The sequence below is a fragment of the Engystomops pustulosus genome, chromosome 8 (genome assembly GCF_040894005.1).
Source record: "Engystomops pustulosus chromosome 8, aEngPut4.maternal, whole genome shotgun sequence".
In the NCBI taxonomy this organism is placed as follows: Eukaryota; Metazoa; Chordata; class Amphibia; order Anura; family Leptodactylidae; genus Engystomops; species Engystomops pustulosus.
The window spans coordinates 26702922-26721563 of record NC_092418.1 but is presented as its reverse complement, the minus strand read 5'-3'; the positions used below and the strand labels follow the sequence as shown (position 1 = coordinate 26721563).

The window sequence follows — 18642 nt, the reverse complement described above, 5'->3', positions numbered from 1 at the left end:
AGTATGGCAGTATATGGTAGGATCAATCAGACAACCTATGGTTAAAGTACCCTAGGGGGTCTGAAAAATAATTAAAAAAATGTAAAAAGTAAAAAAAAAAAAAATATGAACCCAAAAAATGCATATCACCACCCCTTTCCCCTATAAATATAAATAAACAGTAAAAATCATAAACACATTAGGTATCGCCGTGTCTGAAAATGCCCGATCTATCAAAATATAATAACAGTTTTTCACTGCGTTTAAAACCCCGTAACGGAAAATAGCGCCCGAAGTCGAAAATGGCACTTTTTTTTCCATTTTGAAAAATATAAAAAGTGATCAAAAAGTTGTACAGTCCTAAAAATGATAGGATTGAGAACGTCATCAAATCACAAAAATTGACACCACCCACAGATCTGTACAACGAAGTTTGGAAAAGTTATTAGCGCCAGAAGATGGCAAAATGAAGAATTTTTTTTTTTTTTTTTGTACAGGAGGTTTTAATTTTTGTAAATGTATGAAAACATTATAAAACCTATACAAATATGGTATCTCCGTGATCGCACTGACCCAAAGAATAAAGTAGACCTGTCATTTCGGGCGCACAGTGAAAGCCGGAAAATTCAAGCCCACAACAAAATGGCGCACATGCGTTTTTTCATCAATTTAATTGTATTCAGAATTTCAGTGCAATTTGTTAAGCAGAAAACAAGCCGTCACACAGCTCTTACGTGTTAAAATAAAAAAGTTATAGATTTTTGAAGGTGGGGATTAAAAATGGAAATGAAAAAACAAAAAAGGGCCAGGTCATTGAGGGGTTAATACTGCTGAATGGTTTTTATATTACACATTTGCAGTGGATTATACCATGCAGCAAAGTCCACATCCAGCCTTGCCCTAGAGTTGGTACAGTCAAAGCTCATCACCAGGACAGGCTTATACCTGGCTCCTTCATGATCTGATGTAAGTCCTGATATCTGATGCAGATTCCTCATGTGATCTGATATGTCAAAAGTCAAAGCGTAAGGAACTCTGACTATATGTGAGTCTTGTACAACCTGTCTGGGATCACAGTCGGCGCCTGGTTTATCGGAAAACTCATCGCTAACAGGTGATGGATGCGTTTTCATTGCCGCTTCGTCTGTCACACAAATTTGTAATGTATTGTTATAGTACATTGTCAGCACATGTCTCACCTGTAGAGCCTCTGTATCCACTATTTCACACTGGGAGTCCAGTTCACGACTATGGACCCGCAATAGATTTTGGAAAGACTTATAACCGGTATCTATTGTTGTGTAGTTTATATGTGCTACATTTTTGCTTGGTTGTTGCGCTGCTGTATCAAAACTTTGATAGTCGGTGATTTGGTTTAAGCCAGGAGACGCCTTGGAAGACTTTGTAGTGTCATTCTGTGCTTTGGGATGGTAATGTGTATAGAGCGGCTTCCATTGATGATGGACTGGCTGCAAAATATCGCTCCCGGTACTGATAGTGTGTAGATACGCAGTAGGTTCATACTCCATGGTATTGTCGATGTTCTTGCAGCTATTCTCCATGTTTTTGTCAATATTCTCGCAGCTATACTCCATGTTATTGTCATTGTTCTTGTAACTATACTCCATGTTATTGTCATTGTTCTTGTAACTATACTCCATGTTATTGTCATTGTTCTTGTAACTATACTCCATGTTATTGTCATTGTTCTTGTAACTATACTCCATGTTATTGTCATTGTTCTTGCAGCTATACTCCATGATTTGCACCGAGGAGCAGTCTCTTAACACATTCCCCTCTCCAAAACACAGTGAACTTGTGACCGGTAAGTTTCCATTCGTGTAACTAGTACATACAAGTTCAGAAGTGTCATACGTCCTGCAAAAATCTGCTAGAAACGAGGATCTGTTGTGTTCCATCACCTTGTCTTCTTCTGTGTCGCCTTCTAGAAGTTCTAGAAACATCTTGTTGATAACATCACATTCCAACGTGAGACAATCCGTATCATCCACTTCATCTTCTGCTGATTCCTCGGCTGAGTTCAGGTCTTCGTGAAGTGGGGAGATGTCCAGGGGCTTCTCTATGAAGGTTTCCTCCGGTATTAGAATAATTTTATGGACATCCCTCCTGTCCATGAGGTTGTGATCTCTAGTTAAGATGTGTCTGGGACTTTTAAGAAAAGGTAAAATAGGATAAGTAGTGGTTGTTCTTGATAAGGATGTGAAGTCAGGTAGGTTACATTGTCACCTAGGGAGATGTAGACCTAGGACCTCTTCAGCCAAGCCAATTATTGGCCTCCTCGGATCAGGGGACTACATAAGAAGTGAAATCCCATGGTCTGAGGAGGCCACTCAATGGATGAAGTAGGTCCAGTGGAATGGGATAGTCCGGAGGTTTAGAAACAGCTGCTTTTTTCCCAAAAACAGCGCCACACCTGACTGTGGTTTTGGTTGGTATTGCAGCTCAGCTGTATAAAGATAAATAGGACAACCTATGGTCAGGTCTGGTGCTGTTTTATGAAAAAAGTTGTCTTTCAACCTACGGACAACCCCTTCAAGAGTAATCCCCTTCTTACCATATAATTTTATCTTGCATCATATTTCCCTTGAATGGTACAATGTTGCAGCCTGTATCCGATTTTATCCCTGACACCTAGAAAATGGAGAGTTACCATAACTACATGAACTCCAGCAGTTTTATCACATCATGTAAAAGTCTTCTCGAGATCATTATTTTGTTTTACATTTTGTTTTGCAATAATATTTTAAATATAACTTTTTATACCTTTTGTCTTCCTGATAATGACTACCAAATCCTCTACCTCTAGATGTCACCACAAGGGGGAGCTAAAAATCTTTCAACATTTGAGGACCTTTAAAACTGAGGTTCGCTCACAATTTTCTGCAAAGTTCTAGAAATTCTCGCCTCCTAGAGGGAGAGGTGAAATATTCTGAATGTGTTTGACCACATTCACAGCAGATTTTCCTCCGTATTTTCTTGTGTAATAGGTGCGGTGAGTCTGATCTGCGCAAGAGGTGTCACGTCTGTCTGTGTGGCCCTTACACCTGATCCCTATGCTGATGTAGTATGTCATCGCCATAATCTTTACTGACCTGTGGTTCATTCATCAGGGTGAATAGCAGCTGACTCCTGCCAGGATCCGGGATTTTACTCAGCCATCGCTTCTTACAACTGTATGAAAATAATAGGAAATCCTGAACATGAAGATTATACACAGAGGAATAGGACTAAGTAGGTTACTACTTATCTCTTCTTGATAAACAATTTGCATGGAGTCCTTTCTCCTAGGGCAGACGCTGATTGACTACACGTAGTTAAAGGAATTTTCTAGGTTTCACATGACCTATTCAGTATGAGATGACACTCGGCACCCTAATTTATCAGCTGCTTGCAGTTCCCGCTAGCTGGGGAACAAACCGCTCCGTCTACTCTATAGTGGCCAAGCAGACCTACTGCAGACTTGGCTTCTATTTACTTTATTGAGAACCTGTCAGCAGAAAAATGACCTAATAAATCAGGACTAGTAAGGTGTCAGGCAAAATAACACCTTCCTTATCCTGTTTCTTCCATGGTCCAGCGCTTTGGCTTCAGTCCAACCAATCTCCTTTGAAGTCTGAAGTAAATTGGTTGTAAAAATGTATGGAGGGAACCTGTCAGCAGAAAATGACCTATTAAACCACTACCAGTATGTTGTCAAGCAGATTAACATCTTCCAGATCATTGTTTCCTTCATGGTCTAGTGTGGTGATGGTAAATTGGTTGAATAAAGTCAGCACTGAAGTCAAGCTCTTCATGCCTCAGATCACTGTTTGCTTTGCTTGACATTTTCTACCAAACTTATGGAGGACAAAGAATTACAGTAAAAGGGGGCCCTATGAGGTGGGGTCTTGACTTTTGTGCTGACATTAGACAACCAATTTACACACACCTCACTGGGCCATGAAAGAAACATGTGATCTGGAGCATGAAAATCTTCTTGACAACGGTTAGTGGTTTATTAGGTAAGTTTTTGCTGACAGGTTCCCTTTACTGGGAACAGAGCATGCATTAAACCTGCTGAGCCGATACAACATGAAATGAGCCTTCTAGCCCTGCTGTCTCCTTAATCAATTTCTATATGTGTTATTCACTATTTTGTACTCCTTAGGTCCACCTTAAAGTCACAGAAATAATCTAGTGTAAGACGTAAAATAAAAAAGCGTTTAGGAAAAAAAAAAACAGGAAAAAGTGAATGTGTATACCTCAGAATAGCCTATCCGAAAGCTACAAGTCATCTTACAAAAAAAACAAGCCCTCACAAATCTCCATTTTAAGAAAACAAAAAATCTAAACTGTATAGATCTCTGAGTGACCCAAATGACCCACCAAGTAAAGCTATGATGTGATTAACACCACCAAAAAGTAAATGTGACTGCTGTGGAAACTATGGAAGTCATAAAAAATACAAAAATATTAATAAAATAAAAATATGAAATGAAATTATATCAGTTAAAAAATGACTCCCCTCCCACAAAAAGCAAGACCTTATCAAAATCGTCTCTTATTTTGGGTTAATATTTATGATCGTGTCCCTAAATGAACCTGTATAATTCCTAGACATGTGATACCCCAGACTGGATACTTACAGATAGGAGGCCGCCCAGCACAGGAACAGGCAGATAAAAATCGCCGCTGCAGAGGAGGGAATAGTGATCACCATTATATCGTGAAACTGGAGATCGTAGTCTGCAGAGAGAGGTAAAGCTAGATAAGGAGACGTGACCCCCAAATCTGTATATCCCATGTACTGCACGACGCCTCTGGAAAAGTTTTTACCTATTTCCACTTTAAATGCATTTGTTTGTCCCTGATTTGTAGATTATACACTAAAGGACGGCTTTCTAGTTCTGTATCACATCATCTGACATCTAGCTATCAAGGGAATCCCAGCATCATATTGCTACATTGTGGAGACCAGACTGTACAGACAGAACTTGTCTGATATATTGCTACATGTTTGATGGAGGTGACATTCCCTACAGTGATAACAGATCTGTATAATACAGAATATATCTGCAGCCCCTCACCATTGTGCCACACAGCCGCAGGGCTCCACTCACTCCACACCCCATTATAATCGACACCGTTTGGCTTGGATCGGACCTTTACTGTGTAGTCCTGTCTGCGCCTGAAGAGCCGTTTCTTCATTATGTAGCAAGATTCCACCTCCTGCAGTGTAGTCACCTAACAATAAGAAAATACCTGAAGTTTAATGTAGGAAAATATTTCTATGAAAACCTGCTATATCAAAGTCCAGCGTGATAAACCAGGGACATTACTCATAGATCCAGGCACCATGACTGTGGTAATCCTCTTATATTTGTTATCCATGGTCTCATTACTTCTAAAATAAAAAAAAAAAAAATTATGCTAATAAGTCTGAAAGGCTCTGGGGGGCTTACCAGAGCCCTCTATTGCTGCAGCTTCACAGGCTGTTACACTGTACACTTCCTCCCTTCCCACTGTGTGAGATTTATTTAGGTAGGGGGGAGGGGACAGTGTAACAGCCTGTGAATCTGCAGCAAGGAAGGGCTGTGGTAACGCTCCCCAGAGACCTTCTTTCTCATTAACATGATTATGAAAGTAGATTTTAGAAGGAAGGAGGCCATGGATAACAAATATAATAAGATTATCAAAGTCACGGTGCCTGGATCTATGAGTAATTGTTCTGGTTTATCATCATGGATTTACATGTCCTTTAAAGGAAATCTACCATCTACCAGGAGGATAACAATAATAATATTTTTTATTTATATAGCGCCATCATATTCCATTGCTCTTTACAAATGATGGGGGGGATTTTATATTTTTGTGGGCACAAAAGTTTCTTTCTGCTCCTGTTTACTATGGCCTTGATAAGGGTCCTTGGATTTGCAGTCCTTTCACACAAGATTCTTCATTTAAGACTGTGGGGTTAGGAAAGGCGCCTGGGTCAGACTGGCCCACCAGAGAATCTGAGGATCCTCTGGTGGGCCCAGGATATAACATAATGATGGTCCAGCAGAAGACAACTAAATTTGAAGGTATGTAGGTTGTATTTCCACCACGTTCCCATGACGGCCCCCACCTGGAGGTTGCTCCTTATATCCTGTAGGGACAGGAAGTCACAAAAGTTTAAAAGGCTCCTCCCTAGCACCCCACACCAGTGTCTTCCTGTCCCTAGGGGATACAAGTCGCAAGAGTTTCCTATCTGAGGAACACAAATGGTAAGGTTCTTAGGAACCAGTCCGCTCCCACACTTTTTAAGTGCTGGGAAAAGACCTAAAAACACCCCCGTCCCCTGTACTCTCCCCTGCTAGAACCTATCCAGCGGTCCTGCGCGGCTAATGCTGGGTTCAACAAGGGGAAAGAAGAATAGAGTACAGGGGCAGAAAAGTTACCTGCCGGGCCGGCGACCAAAAGTTGGTCCTCCGCTCCGGGGAAGAGGAAAATTGGAAGCGGCATACCTTGAGAAAATCTGTCGCACGGTCGATGCGCATTCCGGCATCGGATCATTGTGGCGCTGAACTTCTGGCGCATCACGAGGAACTTCCGGTCCAGACATCCAATCAGGTAACACTCCCGGGTCTCTCCGGAGGGGGTGGGGGAGGAGCCCAGACATAAAACCGCCAAGCCTCAGGCATATGGCGTTGGTCTCAGACAAACACTAAGTTGGCTCCAGCGTCTCCATCTCCCACATGGCAGATGAAGCGATTAACGTGTTCCAGGTCCTGGTACCTGTAAGTACAAGCCCTGGGCTTCCTCTCTGCCACATTTTTAGCTTATCTATGTATTAATGGCTGTTATTATGTGTACCTTCTCAGGGCAAGGATCAGAAAGAGCCCAGAGAAAAGGAGCCAAGAGAGAGGGAAAAACCTATTAAAAAGCCTTCCAAATGTTGTGGGCTGTGTAATGCAAAAATGGCAGAGGATTATAAAAAGAGTTTATGTCCAGACTGCTTAAATAAAATCCTCAAAGAGGAAAGATCTTCTTTAATGGATGAATTAAGATCAGTGATTAAAGAGGAAGTATCCTCTTCGGATTCGGATTTTTCCTCAGGATCCTTTAGTGAAAAAGTAGAGGATGACCTTGAAGAGACTCAACCTAGAGAACTAAATCAGGCAAAATATCTATTTTCCTCAGAGGAACTGGATAATTTATTAAAAGCATTAAAAAATACTCTAGATATCGAGGACGTGGTTGAACCATCCTCGGTTCAGTCTGAACTCTTCGGAGGACTTAAAGGAAACCTACCACTTGTAGTGGCAGGTTTCCGATGGCAATACCGAGCACCAGCTCAGTATCGCGGTTTTAAACACTTTTTAAACTGTATAGCCGGCGCAGGCAGGTACGCGCTCGGCGCTTACCGTGCACGCGGCTACATAGGAAGTGAATGAGAGCCGCACATGGTAAGCGCCGAGCGCGTACCTCCATGCGCCGGCTATAAAGTTTAAAAAGTGTTTTAAACCGCGATACCGCGGTTTAAAACACTAACTAAAATAAGCTCCGGCACCAGCTCACCCTGAGCTGGTACTCGGTATTGCCATCGGAAACCTGCCACTACAAGTGGTAGGTTTCCTTTAAATATAAAAAGAAACGGGTCTTTCCAGTGGTAGACACATTAAAAGATCTAGTTCTAGAGGAGTGGAAAGCCCCAGAGAAAAGAATATCAGTTTCTAAAGAATTTCGCAATAGACTACTGTTTGAAGATAACGCTTTATGGGACTCTATACCTAAAATAGACGTTCAGGTCACCAAAGTGGTTAAAAAAACTGACCTTCCCTTTGAGGATATTGCACAGCTTAAAGACCCTCTAGATAGGAAGGAAGATGCCCACTTGAAAAAAGCGTGGGAAGCATCCTCCCTAAACATAAAAACCAAACTCCCCCTTGGGATCTTTCCTTAGTGTTAGACCATCTTACAGGGCCTTCCTTTTGAACCTCTAGAGGCAAAAAACATAAAAAGCCTTACACTAAAAACAGCCTTTCTTATAGCCATCACTACAGCTCGTAGATTAGGAGAAATTCAGGCCCTTTCATGTGAAGATCCCTTCTTAAGAGTCCTAGAAGATAGAATAGTCCTTAAACTAGACCCCTTATTTCTCCCAAAAGTGGTCTCTAACTTCCATCGCAAACAAGAAATTATTCTTCCCTCTTTCTATCCTAACCCTAAAACAGACGGTGAAAAGAAATGGCAGACCTTAGATGTTAGGAGGACTGTGCTTCTGTATCTAGAAGCTACACAAAGTTGGAGGAAAGATTCTAACCTATTAATAAATTTTGGGGGAAAAAACAAAGGCTGTAAAGCCTCTAAAGCAACACTAGCCAGGTGGATTAAATCTACCATCCCTACCAGAAAGTATTAAAGCTCAATCTACCAGAGCCATAGCAACTTCATGGGCAGAAAAAAGAGGCGCATCCTTAGACCAGATCTGCCGTGCAGCCACGTGGTCAAGTTCCTCAACACTTGCAAAGCACTACCGCCTGGACATTGCCTCTCAGAGCGATCTGTTGTTTGGCAGAAAGATTCTCCAGGCAGTGGTCCCTCCCAAATAATGGGTAATCTGGTAAGTCTCCAGGTGGGGGCCGTCATGGGAACGTGGTGGAAAAGATGGAATTAGTCTTACCGGTAATTCGGTTTCCACTAGTAACCATGACGGCCCCCCATTATTTCCCTCCATTCATTCCTTCTTGGTAACGGGTCCAAAGGTGTATGCACTTACATCCTTCCAGGTGGTACTTTGGTAGACACTGGTGTGGGGTGCTAGGGAGGAGCCTTTTAAACTTTTGTGACTTCCTGTCCCTACAGGATATAAGGAGCAACCTCCAGGTGGGGTCCGTCATGGTTACTAGTGGAAACCGAATTACCGGTAAGACTAATTCCATCTTTTTCTAGGGGATGATGGTGGACACCCACTAAAATTTTACATGGTGGGCCCAAGGAGACCCAGTCCGACACAGAAAGGAGCCATGTAGAAGTTGTAGGACCTCATTTTTTAAACTTGTCCCACACCCTTATCTTGGAGTGAAGGAGATAGACACAAGTAGTTACCTCCTGTGGTTCTTGAATGGTGCTAGTTTGGACCTCAAAAACAAGTTGTTGGAACAAATAGTCTTCGGCTGTGTATCCGCTGTCCCAGCGCACTATGACCACCTCCTCATCACCTTGTTCCATAGATACATTTTTCGGGGTTTTAGGTTTAACTGTACAATAAACAATAAAACTTTTTGTTACGACCTCAAGAGGTAAAAAATGAACCACTGTGAGTTATTACTATGAGGGGACTTGCACCCATCTCCAAAATGCACTCATCTATCAACCTCCGTCTCGCTGCACTCGCCGCACAGTCTCCACCCAAATTGGTGAGAGCACTGATAATAGGCTGGGCTGGCTGGCAGCTAATTTCGGCTCCTATTGACAAAACTCCAATCCCAGAAAACCAATAAGCCATAAATGGTTTAGAGTTGTATGAGATCCAAGGACTTTTTGGAGCATTCTCGTTTTTTCTTTTGTGTACATAGTAACTCATTTCTTAGTTTGTATTTCACAAGTGGTTCACAAACATACCGTGTGTATTTATCCCTGAGGAAGCTTAAAGGGAACCCGCCACCAGATTTAAGCTACTAATTGTACTTTCTCAAATCCCCTCTTTTATGTGAAATCTCACCTGTTTATAAAAAAAAAAACAAAAAAAAAAAAAACTAAAGTCGATGTGAAAATGAGCAGAGAAGAGTCATCTTGAAAAGAGTCAAGTTTAGAGGTTTCAAGAGAGGGTTACTTTAGAATCTTCTGTTCTATAGGACCTAGAAACATTCTGGTGTCATATATGGTGCCTATAAAGATAGGATTTTCATCTTGCATAATGTTTCAAGCTTGTGTTTCTTTTAGTTATATAACTGGAGATAAAGGCAGTTAAATAAAAAGGTCCAATAGGATCAGTATCAGCTGCTTACGTTCCCAAATGTGACTTTACCGTTTGTTCTGTAACTCACAGAACCACAAGCCTGAAGGGATTTGAAAGATGATATCATGGTTCTAGGTGCTATAGAGTTAAAGGCATCTAAAGTGACGTCCCCCCTCCAGCCAGGATCAAACCTAAACTCTCCGCAGCCTCAGGCAAGCTGAATGTCGCCCTTTACACCCCATCCAAAAGTAAAAGCTTTATAGCAGGTGACTGTGCCCCTGATGCTGCCCCCATCTTGCTGTAGGTGGTGCTGCCTGAGGTAAGAGACTCAACTCGCCTCATGGCTGGGGAACTCCTGCCTCAAGCCTCATCTTTGGCAAAAAATAACCATTTTCTGCTCATTTGCACATGACTTTTTTTATAGTTAAACAAGGAAGCTTTCACAGGTAAGAGGGAATTCTAGAGAGAACATTTCATACCCTATGTGAAGGGGCTGCAGAAAATGGTTTGGTGAAGTCGGGGCACCGCTCTTGGCACCATAGGCTTTAGACTAGAGGTAAAGCAGGCAACAGATTTAGTCCAGGATTGCAAATTAAATTAAAAGTGTTACCTTTATTAGCTGGCACAATGGTGAGGTTATAGAAGTGTCCGCCACGTGACATGAGTTGAATATCATAGATATCGGCAGCTACAAAGTATTCGGCATGGATGTAACAGATGCATTCATTGGGGGACCTGGAATCAGATCGTGGCTTATTCTCCGGTGCACAGGAGGAGGCTCTGAAATCATAGCCATAAAGTAAGAAGTTATTCCTTTGTGTATTAAAATCAATTTAAAGAGGACCTGCCACTAACTCTGACTCATTGGGGGTAATTTATTAGGGTTTCTATACCACTAAACTACCATAGAAGCCATGAAGATAATCGCAAATGCTAGAGATTTGGTAGCACTTGCGATTATTTTCCGCTTTCTGCCAGCTCCCTAACTAGGGGGCGCTGAGGAGCGAGTGAATATTTGCATTGCTTTGTTATACATGTTATATACGTAGGACCTATGCCAGGTCCTACCTGGCATAGAAATAAACATTGCACAGCCGGACGCCTAATACATCAGGAGGCCGTATTTATATGACATTATCATATGCTGGTGCATGGTCCTCCATGAATAGGTCCTGCTCCGCTCATTCTGCTGTGGTTGGAATTTTAACTCTGGCCCCAAACATTCATAAGCGATCAGTCTCATTACTTTTGTCACACAATGGGGGTCATTTACTAAGGGCCCGATTCGCGTTTTCCCGACGTGTTACCCGAATATTTCCGATTTGCGCCGATTTTCCCTGTATTGCCCCGGGATTTTGGCGTACGCGATCGGATTGTGGCGCATCGGCGCCGGCATGCACGCGACGGAAATTGGTCACTTGGTCCGGCTCGGTGAATTTCAGGGCATTCGGATGCTTTTCAGCGCAGCAGCGCCACCTGGTGGACGGGGGAGGAACTACCTTTATGAATCCTGGCCAGACCCGAATCCAGCGCAGAGAAAGCGCCGCTGGATCGCGAACGGACCGGGTAAGTAAATCTGCCCCAAAATGCTAATTATGCTTTGTGCAGTCAGGAAGGCGGTCCTGGGTCGGAATATACAGTTTGGCAGTGCCCATCTGACTGTAGGGAGCCAAATTAGCATATTGAGTGCCAAAAATATTGGGGGCTAGATTAAAAAAAGCCTCTTTGGGGGTGCAAACAGTTGAATAAGGAAGTGTATTGCATACTATGTTACAAAGAAGTTCAGTTCAAGAATTGTGTCTAATAAGCTCCCTCTAGTGGTGGCTGCATGAAACCAAAATTTTATCAACTCACTTCGCATGTAGAAGATATGAAATCCTGCTTGGTGATCACTGCTCTGGGTCATGACATCCTTTTATGTGGTGCTATGTGAGGAGAAGCTTCATCATAGTCCAGATCACTGACTACAATTCTCAGCATGCCCTAGGCTATTTATGCTGGGAGTTGTAGTTGCACAAGAGCTGGAGAACCATACGTTATAGACCACTGATCCATAGTTACATCCCACTTTGTTCTCAAAGGTAATTCACCTGTGAGGGAAATGGTTATACTCCAGCAGATAGTCCTCGCTGCAGTTAGTTGTGGCCTCAGGCACTTCCCATGTGCAGAACATTTCGGTGAGATAGTCATTATAGCAGTCCAAATTACTAATATGAAGATTCTCCAGAGCTGTGAGGGGAAAGTAAGACATTTCAATGCAATATGTGACATCAGGCTTAGTTACTATACAGCCTAAAAACCTATCTGTGTTTGTGACCAATCAAAAATGGAGACAGTTTAAGGTATTAACCCTCAGAGAGCTGGTTATGTTGTAAGTGGAAGAAAGATTGTGAAATTTTTTATTTTTTTTTTTTTTTTTTTGCAGGAATTTAGCTTTTTGAAGTGCACTGGGGGCTTGTCCTCACACTGCTGTGCTCTTTGCTCTCTGGTTTTCAACTGCTCCACTGTCCCTATCCTCTGCTGTGTAAAAGAGATCTCAGACTTCTTGCTGAATACTATAGCAGGCAATCAGAGCAGAGAGAAGGGGCTGGGGAATAGTCTAATTCAGAGAGCTAAGAGCACAGAAGTGTGAGGACAAGTGTCCAGTACACCACAGTCCTCGAAAATAAATCTATTTTTCACAGTTCTGCTGCTACTAACAAAATACACAGAGGTATGATTAAATATCTATCTAGGAACAATACCTATCATAGTCTAAGTCAAACCTGATGTCAAATTTTTTGCTGATCTCCTTTGTTATTAATGTTTTACGTAACACATTCTATATATTAAGCTTTTGCAAGGCAAATCCATATGCAAACTATATATGTATATATGTGACCCAGTACCACGTCCCCTTGCTTTTTCCTTTGGGGATAGACCCACCTGTAATATACTATATGTAGGATATACTATTGTAGTATGTCACTTACCAGTACATATTGTGGCTAGAAATACTGGAGGCCATATGATGCTTGCATGTGTCTGACAGAACGCAGAGATCTTCATCATCAGGCACCGACATCTGTAACTTATAAGTAAATCCAGGTTTGGGTTTTTTTCTGGAACACAGTTCCTAATACATAAAGTCCATCCGTTAAGCAAAAAGTTAAAATTTTGTTTGCCCTTGCTCATCACTAGGGGGAGCTTATTTTCTTAATTAGAGAAAGTGGAGAATGTTTAATGTGGATAAATGTAAGGTTATGAACCTGGGGGCTAATAAACGAAGGCACAATATGTCCGTGGGGGAGTAAATCTGGGAGAGTCCCTTGTTGAGAAGGACCTGGAGGTACTAGTAGATCATAAATTGAATAACAGCATCAAAATAAGCTGCCTCTAAAGCTAGTAGGATCTTGTCATGTATCAAAAGTGGTATGGACTCTCGTGATAGGGATGTAATATTACCACTGTACAAGGCATTGGTTCGGCCACACCTGGAATATGCTGTCCAGTTCTGGGCACCGGTCCATAAAAAGGATGCCCTGGAGCTGGAGAGGGTTCAATGTAGAGTCACAAAACTGATAAGGGCTATGGAGGGTCTTAGTTATGAGGAAAGATTAAAACTACTAGATTTATTTAGTCTGGAAAAGAGACGACTACGAGGGGACATGATTAATTTATATAAATATATGAATGGTCCATACAAAAAATATGGTGGTAAGTTGTTTCAGATTAGATCAAATCAAAAGACGAGGGGGCACTGTCTCCGTTTGGAGAAACCAAGGTTTAATCACCGGAGGCGACAGGGCTTTTTTACTATGAGAACGGTCAATCTGTGGAATAGCCTGCCTCAGGCGCTGGTCACAGCAGGGACAGCAGAGAGCTTCAAGAAGGGTCTAGATGCCTTTACACCTAAATAACATTGATGGTTCTGTTATATAGAATTGTTTCCCCTAAATCCCTTCCTCATCCAATCCCTTCCTTGGTTGAACTTGATGGACAAGTGTCTTTTCTTCAACCGTATAAACTATGAAACTGTAAGGTTACATTCACACCAGACGTCTGCGGCCCGCCGCGATGGAGAGAAGTGGTGACCTCTCCATAGCGATGCATGGCGTACTGTGCCGTAACACGGGGAAAGATAGGATAATGTACGGAGCATTACGTTATCGCTCTGTGCGACCATTGCTGGCCTATGGGAGACGTATGCGGTTTGCGACTGTATATTTGTCCCCCTACGGTTGTGTGAATGTAGCTTAAGGGGATAGTTACATTTTACTAATTGCTTCTACACTGCCAGTAGTGGGTCGGTGGGGGATGATGAAGTGACTAAGGTGTGGATTTGAGAATGTTACTCCCTAGGAGGTAACACACTTGGTTTTTCTAGAATGTTTGCACTTGTAACATATTATTGGCAGGAGAATCTTCAGCACCACAAGGAACAAGTTTGTGGTAGTTCAAGTGCCAAAAAGTGAAGTTTTATTAGACTAATCCGGGATATCTCATGTCCAGAAGTCATATAGGACATATAAGGGCTTACATGTAAGTAGTATTCCTCCAGTAAGTATCTGCAGAGTAGTAACATGGGTATAAGTATTGAATACCATTCCTGCAAGTAACAGACAAAGTTTTCTTAGCAGGTGACTAAGACATGATGATTACCATCGGCTCTAGTACAGCAGGGGGCAGGTGAATGTATACTGGACATACTGGATCCCCTACGCTTTCTTCTGGTATGTTATGCAAATGATTGGAACAAAGGTGACATTCATTTGTGTTTACAGACAGAGGGGAAGTTTCATCAAAAAGTGTCTGAGAGCAGAACTGTTCTACTTGCTCATGGCAACCAATCAGAGCTCAGCTTTCATATTCCCACAGCTGTTTATAAAATGAAAGCTAAGCTCTGATTGGTTGCCATGAGCCATTTACCTCAGACGCTTTTGAAAAATCTTCCCCTCTATCCGTAAACACAAATGCAACTGGGGTCAAACAGTAGAGACCCTTGACCCTATATCATGATTCTATAGCATAGACATTGGCCACCATCAGACACAATTCACTCAACACTTGTCAATGCCAGTGCAGGTTGTCAATAAGGTTTTAGAAGGAGATCTACTCATTATGGTTCAATCAAGTTTATTAACACACAAACACATATATATATATAACAAGAACAGTAGTAATAAGGAATAACAGTATTCAGAATAGAAGTGTCTCCGGTATATGGTCGCGGGACCACCAGAATCCTTCCAGTAGTCAAAGCCCCCTTCATGGGTTGTAACAAACCAAAGGAGCGACCCTGCAGGACTACCCTAGAGACATAGAAGTGAGCTCACCCAGATAGATCTAAGATTGGGAAAGTAGGTGAAGAAAACGTACACTTTTCAGGGCCGGCATTTAGTGTGTTTTATGAAGCTGTGGTCATTGATGTCCACTACACCCTGGGCCCAAGCAGTGGTCAGATTACATACAATCCATACAATCCAGATACTAATATCCAGCACGTAAAAGGTCCTAATACGAAAGGGGAAAAAGAGGGGTACACACCAACAACCAAAAGACAAGGTAAGAAGTTAGTGAAAGGGATACAGGGTCCTAGTGCACTAGAGAACAGCACCTGACTCCATCCCTCACGGCGTACGGACCTTAAGAAGCCCCCCGAATCCCAACGGATGGGGAGTCACAATATTTGGCCATAATTGCCAAACTTTTAAAAACTTTACAGAATGCCTCAGCCGACAGCTCCTCCATACAATAAATCACCATCCTCTCCTGTGCCCATTCAAAAATAGAAGGAACCACAGGAAAGCACCCAATGTGGTGGGATCACAGATCTTACAGCTATCAGGCAAAATCTCAACAGGTTCCATTTTTGGAGGCTAATAGAACCTGAATACAGGTAGTCCCTGAGTTACATACAAGATAGGTTCCATAGGTCTGTTCTTAGGTTGTAGTTGTATGTAAGTCGAAACTGTATATTTTATAGATGTAGATCCAGCCAAAGTTTGTCAATTTTGCCAGTGACAAATGAAGTTTAATTGGACCAAGGATTATCAATAAAGCTTCATTACAGACACCTTACAGCTGATCATTGTAGCCTGGGACTATAGTAACATCCAGAGAGCTTCAGCAGAGGTCACAGGGGGCAGAGGGGTCCGTCTGTAACTATGGGTCGGGTGTCCTTAAGTAGGGGACCGCCTGTAGATAGAATAGATAATAATGCCACTACAGGGGAGCTAGGGGCTGGGGAGGCCGCAATAGAGTGAAAACCTGGTCCCAGAATTGTAGAAGTTTGGGGGGCGACTCCACCATATATGGAGCATGTTGCCTCGGGAGCCCTCACAACGCCAATATATTTCCGGAAAGGACGGATAGAATTTGTGTAACAGGGATGGGATCCGGTACCACAGCGATAGGAGAGATCTACTCATTAGATCTTCTGATCTGTCATGGTTTCCAGGAATCACATGTGTAATGTGTGTGATCTTGGACCAAATCTTCACGACGTGGCTCCTATCATCACTTCTAATTTGTTACTCCAAAACAAAAGCCACAACTATAAGGAAGTATAAGGTTTTACCTGTAAAAAGGGGAACCTAGAACAATCACTCAATGGTCTGCCAAGTGCAAATTTCCCTAAATATCTGTATTAATTAAGATGTGTAAAATGCTTTGCCATAAGGATGTGATTTAGGGAAACGCCATGTGACCCAAACCCTAGTCCATCCATTATTGCACACGCAAGACACAGAAATCTTGTAAAATAAGCCATTTTGAAAGGATTTCTAAGTAATAGAAAATAAAACTAACCACTTATGCATAATGTAAATCAACACATAACATTGAATCAATGTACTTTGTGCTCCATTTAAAAGTACATCTTGTCATGCAAAAAACAAACCCTCATTAAAAATTCTTACATTTTACAGCTTCTAAAGGCATTGATCCTAGTCTTAAAAACATTCTGATAGATGGGGACAAGACTGCTGGGACACATAACAAGCATTAACCTCCAGCTCCATTCACTGTCTAGAGGACTGAGCGCAGCCCTCGGTTATCTCTCATTGAGAATTAATGGATGAAGCACAGGGGCTACTTCTAAACTAAGGGGGAATCCCTTTCTTATAATATCGGAAGATTCTTGCCACCAATCAGCCCCGATCCTGTGGATAACAGTTTAAACTTGGGACTATCCCTTTAAGATACGAGAAGCGTAAAGTGCAAGAATTACTATAAACTGACAGATCGCCTGAAATATCAGCTTTAAATTTAGCAAAAAGCCACAACAGAAACCCTATGGAAGACAGGTAGATTTTATGGGGCATTTTTCTACATGGTGTAAGCTAGTAGTACAGGCAGTCCCCGGGTTACATAAAGGATGGGTTCTGTAGGTTTGTTCTTAAGTTGAATTTGTATGTAAGTCGGGACTGTATATTTTATAATTGTAACTCCAGACAAAAATTTTTTGGTCTCTATGACTATCGGATTTTAAAAATTGTCAATTAACAATAAAGCTTCATTACAGACACCTGTGATAACTGTTAAAGCCTAGGGCTAAAGTACAATAAATTACCAAAAACCATAGGTCTGTCTGTAACTAGGGGTCGTCTGTAAGTCGGGTGTTCTTAAGTACGGGTCCGCCTGTACTCGAATATTCCTCTAGTCCCCTATGGTCCTTACACTTACCTGACTCCTGGCGCTGGACTTGTTCCCTCTCTAGTATGTTCCCGGCGCTGGACTTGTTCACTCTCTACTATGTTCCCGATTCTGGACTTGTTCACTCTCTACTATGTTCCCGATTCTGGACTTGTTCCCGCTCTACTATGTTCCCGCCGCTGGACTTGTTCCCTCTCTACTATGTTCCCGATTCTGGACTTGTTCCCGCTCTACTATGTTCCCGGCGCTGGACTTGTTCCCTCTCTACTATGTTCCCGGCGCTGGACTTGTTCCCTCTCTACTATGTCTGTGTCCCGTCTCTTGCAGATTCTTATAGTGAAGCATTTCCTCTTAGTTCTGCGATGTCTTTGCCCGCCTCCTCTTTTGTTCACTTTGTTTTTCACACTACTACTGATATAGGGTTACACAGCGCTGGATGGACTTACAAGTTTCCGCACATATTATAACATTTATTGATAATTTAGCCCCCAATCTGTTATATTCTATCAATAGTCATCAATATTATTCCATCTAATTTTCAAACATGGATAACCCCAGAAGTTAAAGGGGTTGTCCACTTTCAGCAAATAATTGGTATGCTTTGTGTGAGGAAAAGTTATACAATTTTCCTGTATAGCTTCCTCACCTTTTTCTAGATCTCTGCTTGCTGTCCTACTATAGAAAGCTTTTATGTTTACTTCCGCTGGATAGAAATCTGTACCTGGTCGTGTGATATCACACAGGTGCACTGTGTATCACAAAGAGTAATTACAGCAGTGCACCTGTGTGACCATGGTCAGATTTCTGTCCACTGGAATAAACATAGAAGCTTTCTATAGAATGACAGCAAGCAGAGATCTAGAAAACCATGAGGAATTGATACATAATTTGGAATACATATATTGGAAATTGTATAACTTTTCCTTATACAAACCATGTCAATTATCTGCTGAAAGTGGACTTAAACTTATAGGGGTTATCCAGGTTTGAAAATTTGCCCAAATTCTGTACAACAAACTAAAATAAATCATATGTCTCCTCCCCCAGTGAGACAGGGCTAGCTATTTATTACCCAAAATAACCAT

The 18642-nt window shown here is 42.0% G+C and overlaps 1 protein-coding gene across 2 annotated transcripts; it reads right to left on the bottom strand.

The window, feature by feature from the left end:
* Positions 1 to 132: 132 nt before the first annotated feature.
* LOC140074990 (uncharacterized) lies at positions 133 to 17896 on the bottom strand. Of its 2 annotated transcripts, none has more exons than XM_072120390.1 (10): positions 17588 to 17896; positions 12895 to 12992; positions 12013 to 12151; positions 10533 to 10702; positions 9070 to 9221; positions 5067 to 5223; positions 4626 to 4725; positions 3093 to 3171; positions 2555 to 2631; positions 133 to 2148 (listed from the first exon to the last, which is right to left on the bottom strand). In XM_072120390.1, the coding sequence occupies exons 2-10, from the start codon at positions 12971 to 12973 to the stop codon at positions 801 to 803; spliced, it is 2301 nt and encodes a 766-aa protein (XP_071976491.1). In that variant the 5' UTR covers positions 12974 to 12992; positions 17588 to 17896; the 3' UTR covers positions 133 to 800. The 2 variants fall into 2 exon arrangements, with proteins under 2 accessions (XP_071976491.1, XP_071976492.1); XM_072120391.1 differs by having other exon boundaries at positions 12895 to 12986.
* Between the last annotated feature and the right edge of the window lie 746 nt (positions 17897 to 18642).

Bases quoted from the DNA above. Each gene is read 5' to 3' on its own strand.
- LOC140074990 (XM_072120390.1), bottom strand. From the start codon at position 12,973: ATGATGAAGATCTCTGCGTTCTGTCAGACACATGCAAGCATCATATGG. The intron at 10,703-12,012 runs GTGAATTACCTT...CTATGATTTCAG, and splicing joins TATAACCATTTCCCTCACAG to AGCCTCCTCCTGTGCACCGG. The intron at 2,632-3,092 runs GTCAGTAAAGAT...TCCATTTTCTAG, and splicing joins CCCTGATGAATGAACCACAG to GTGTCAGGGATAAAATCGGA.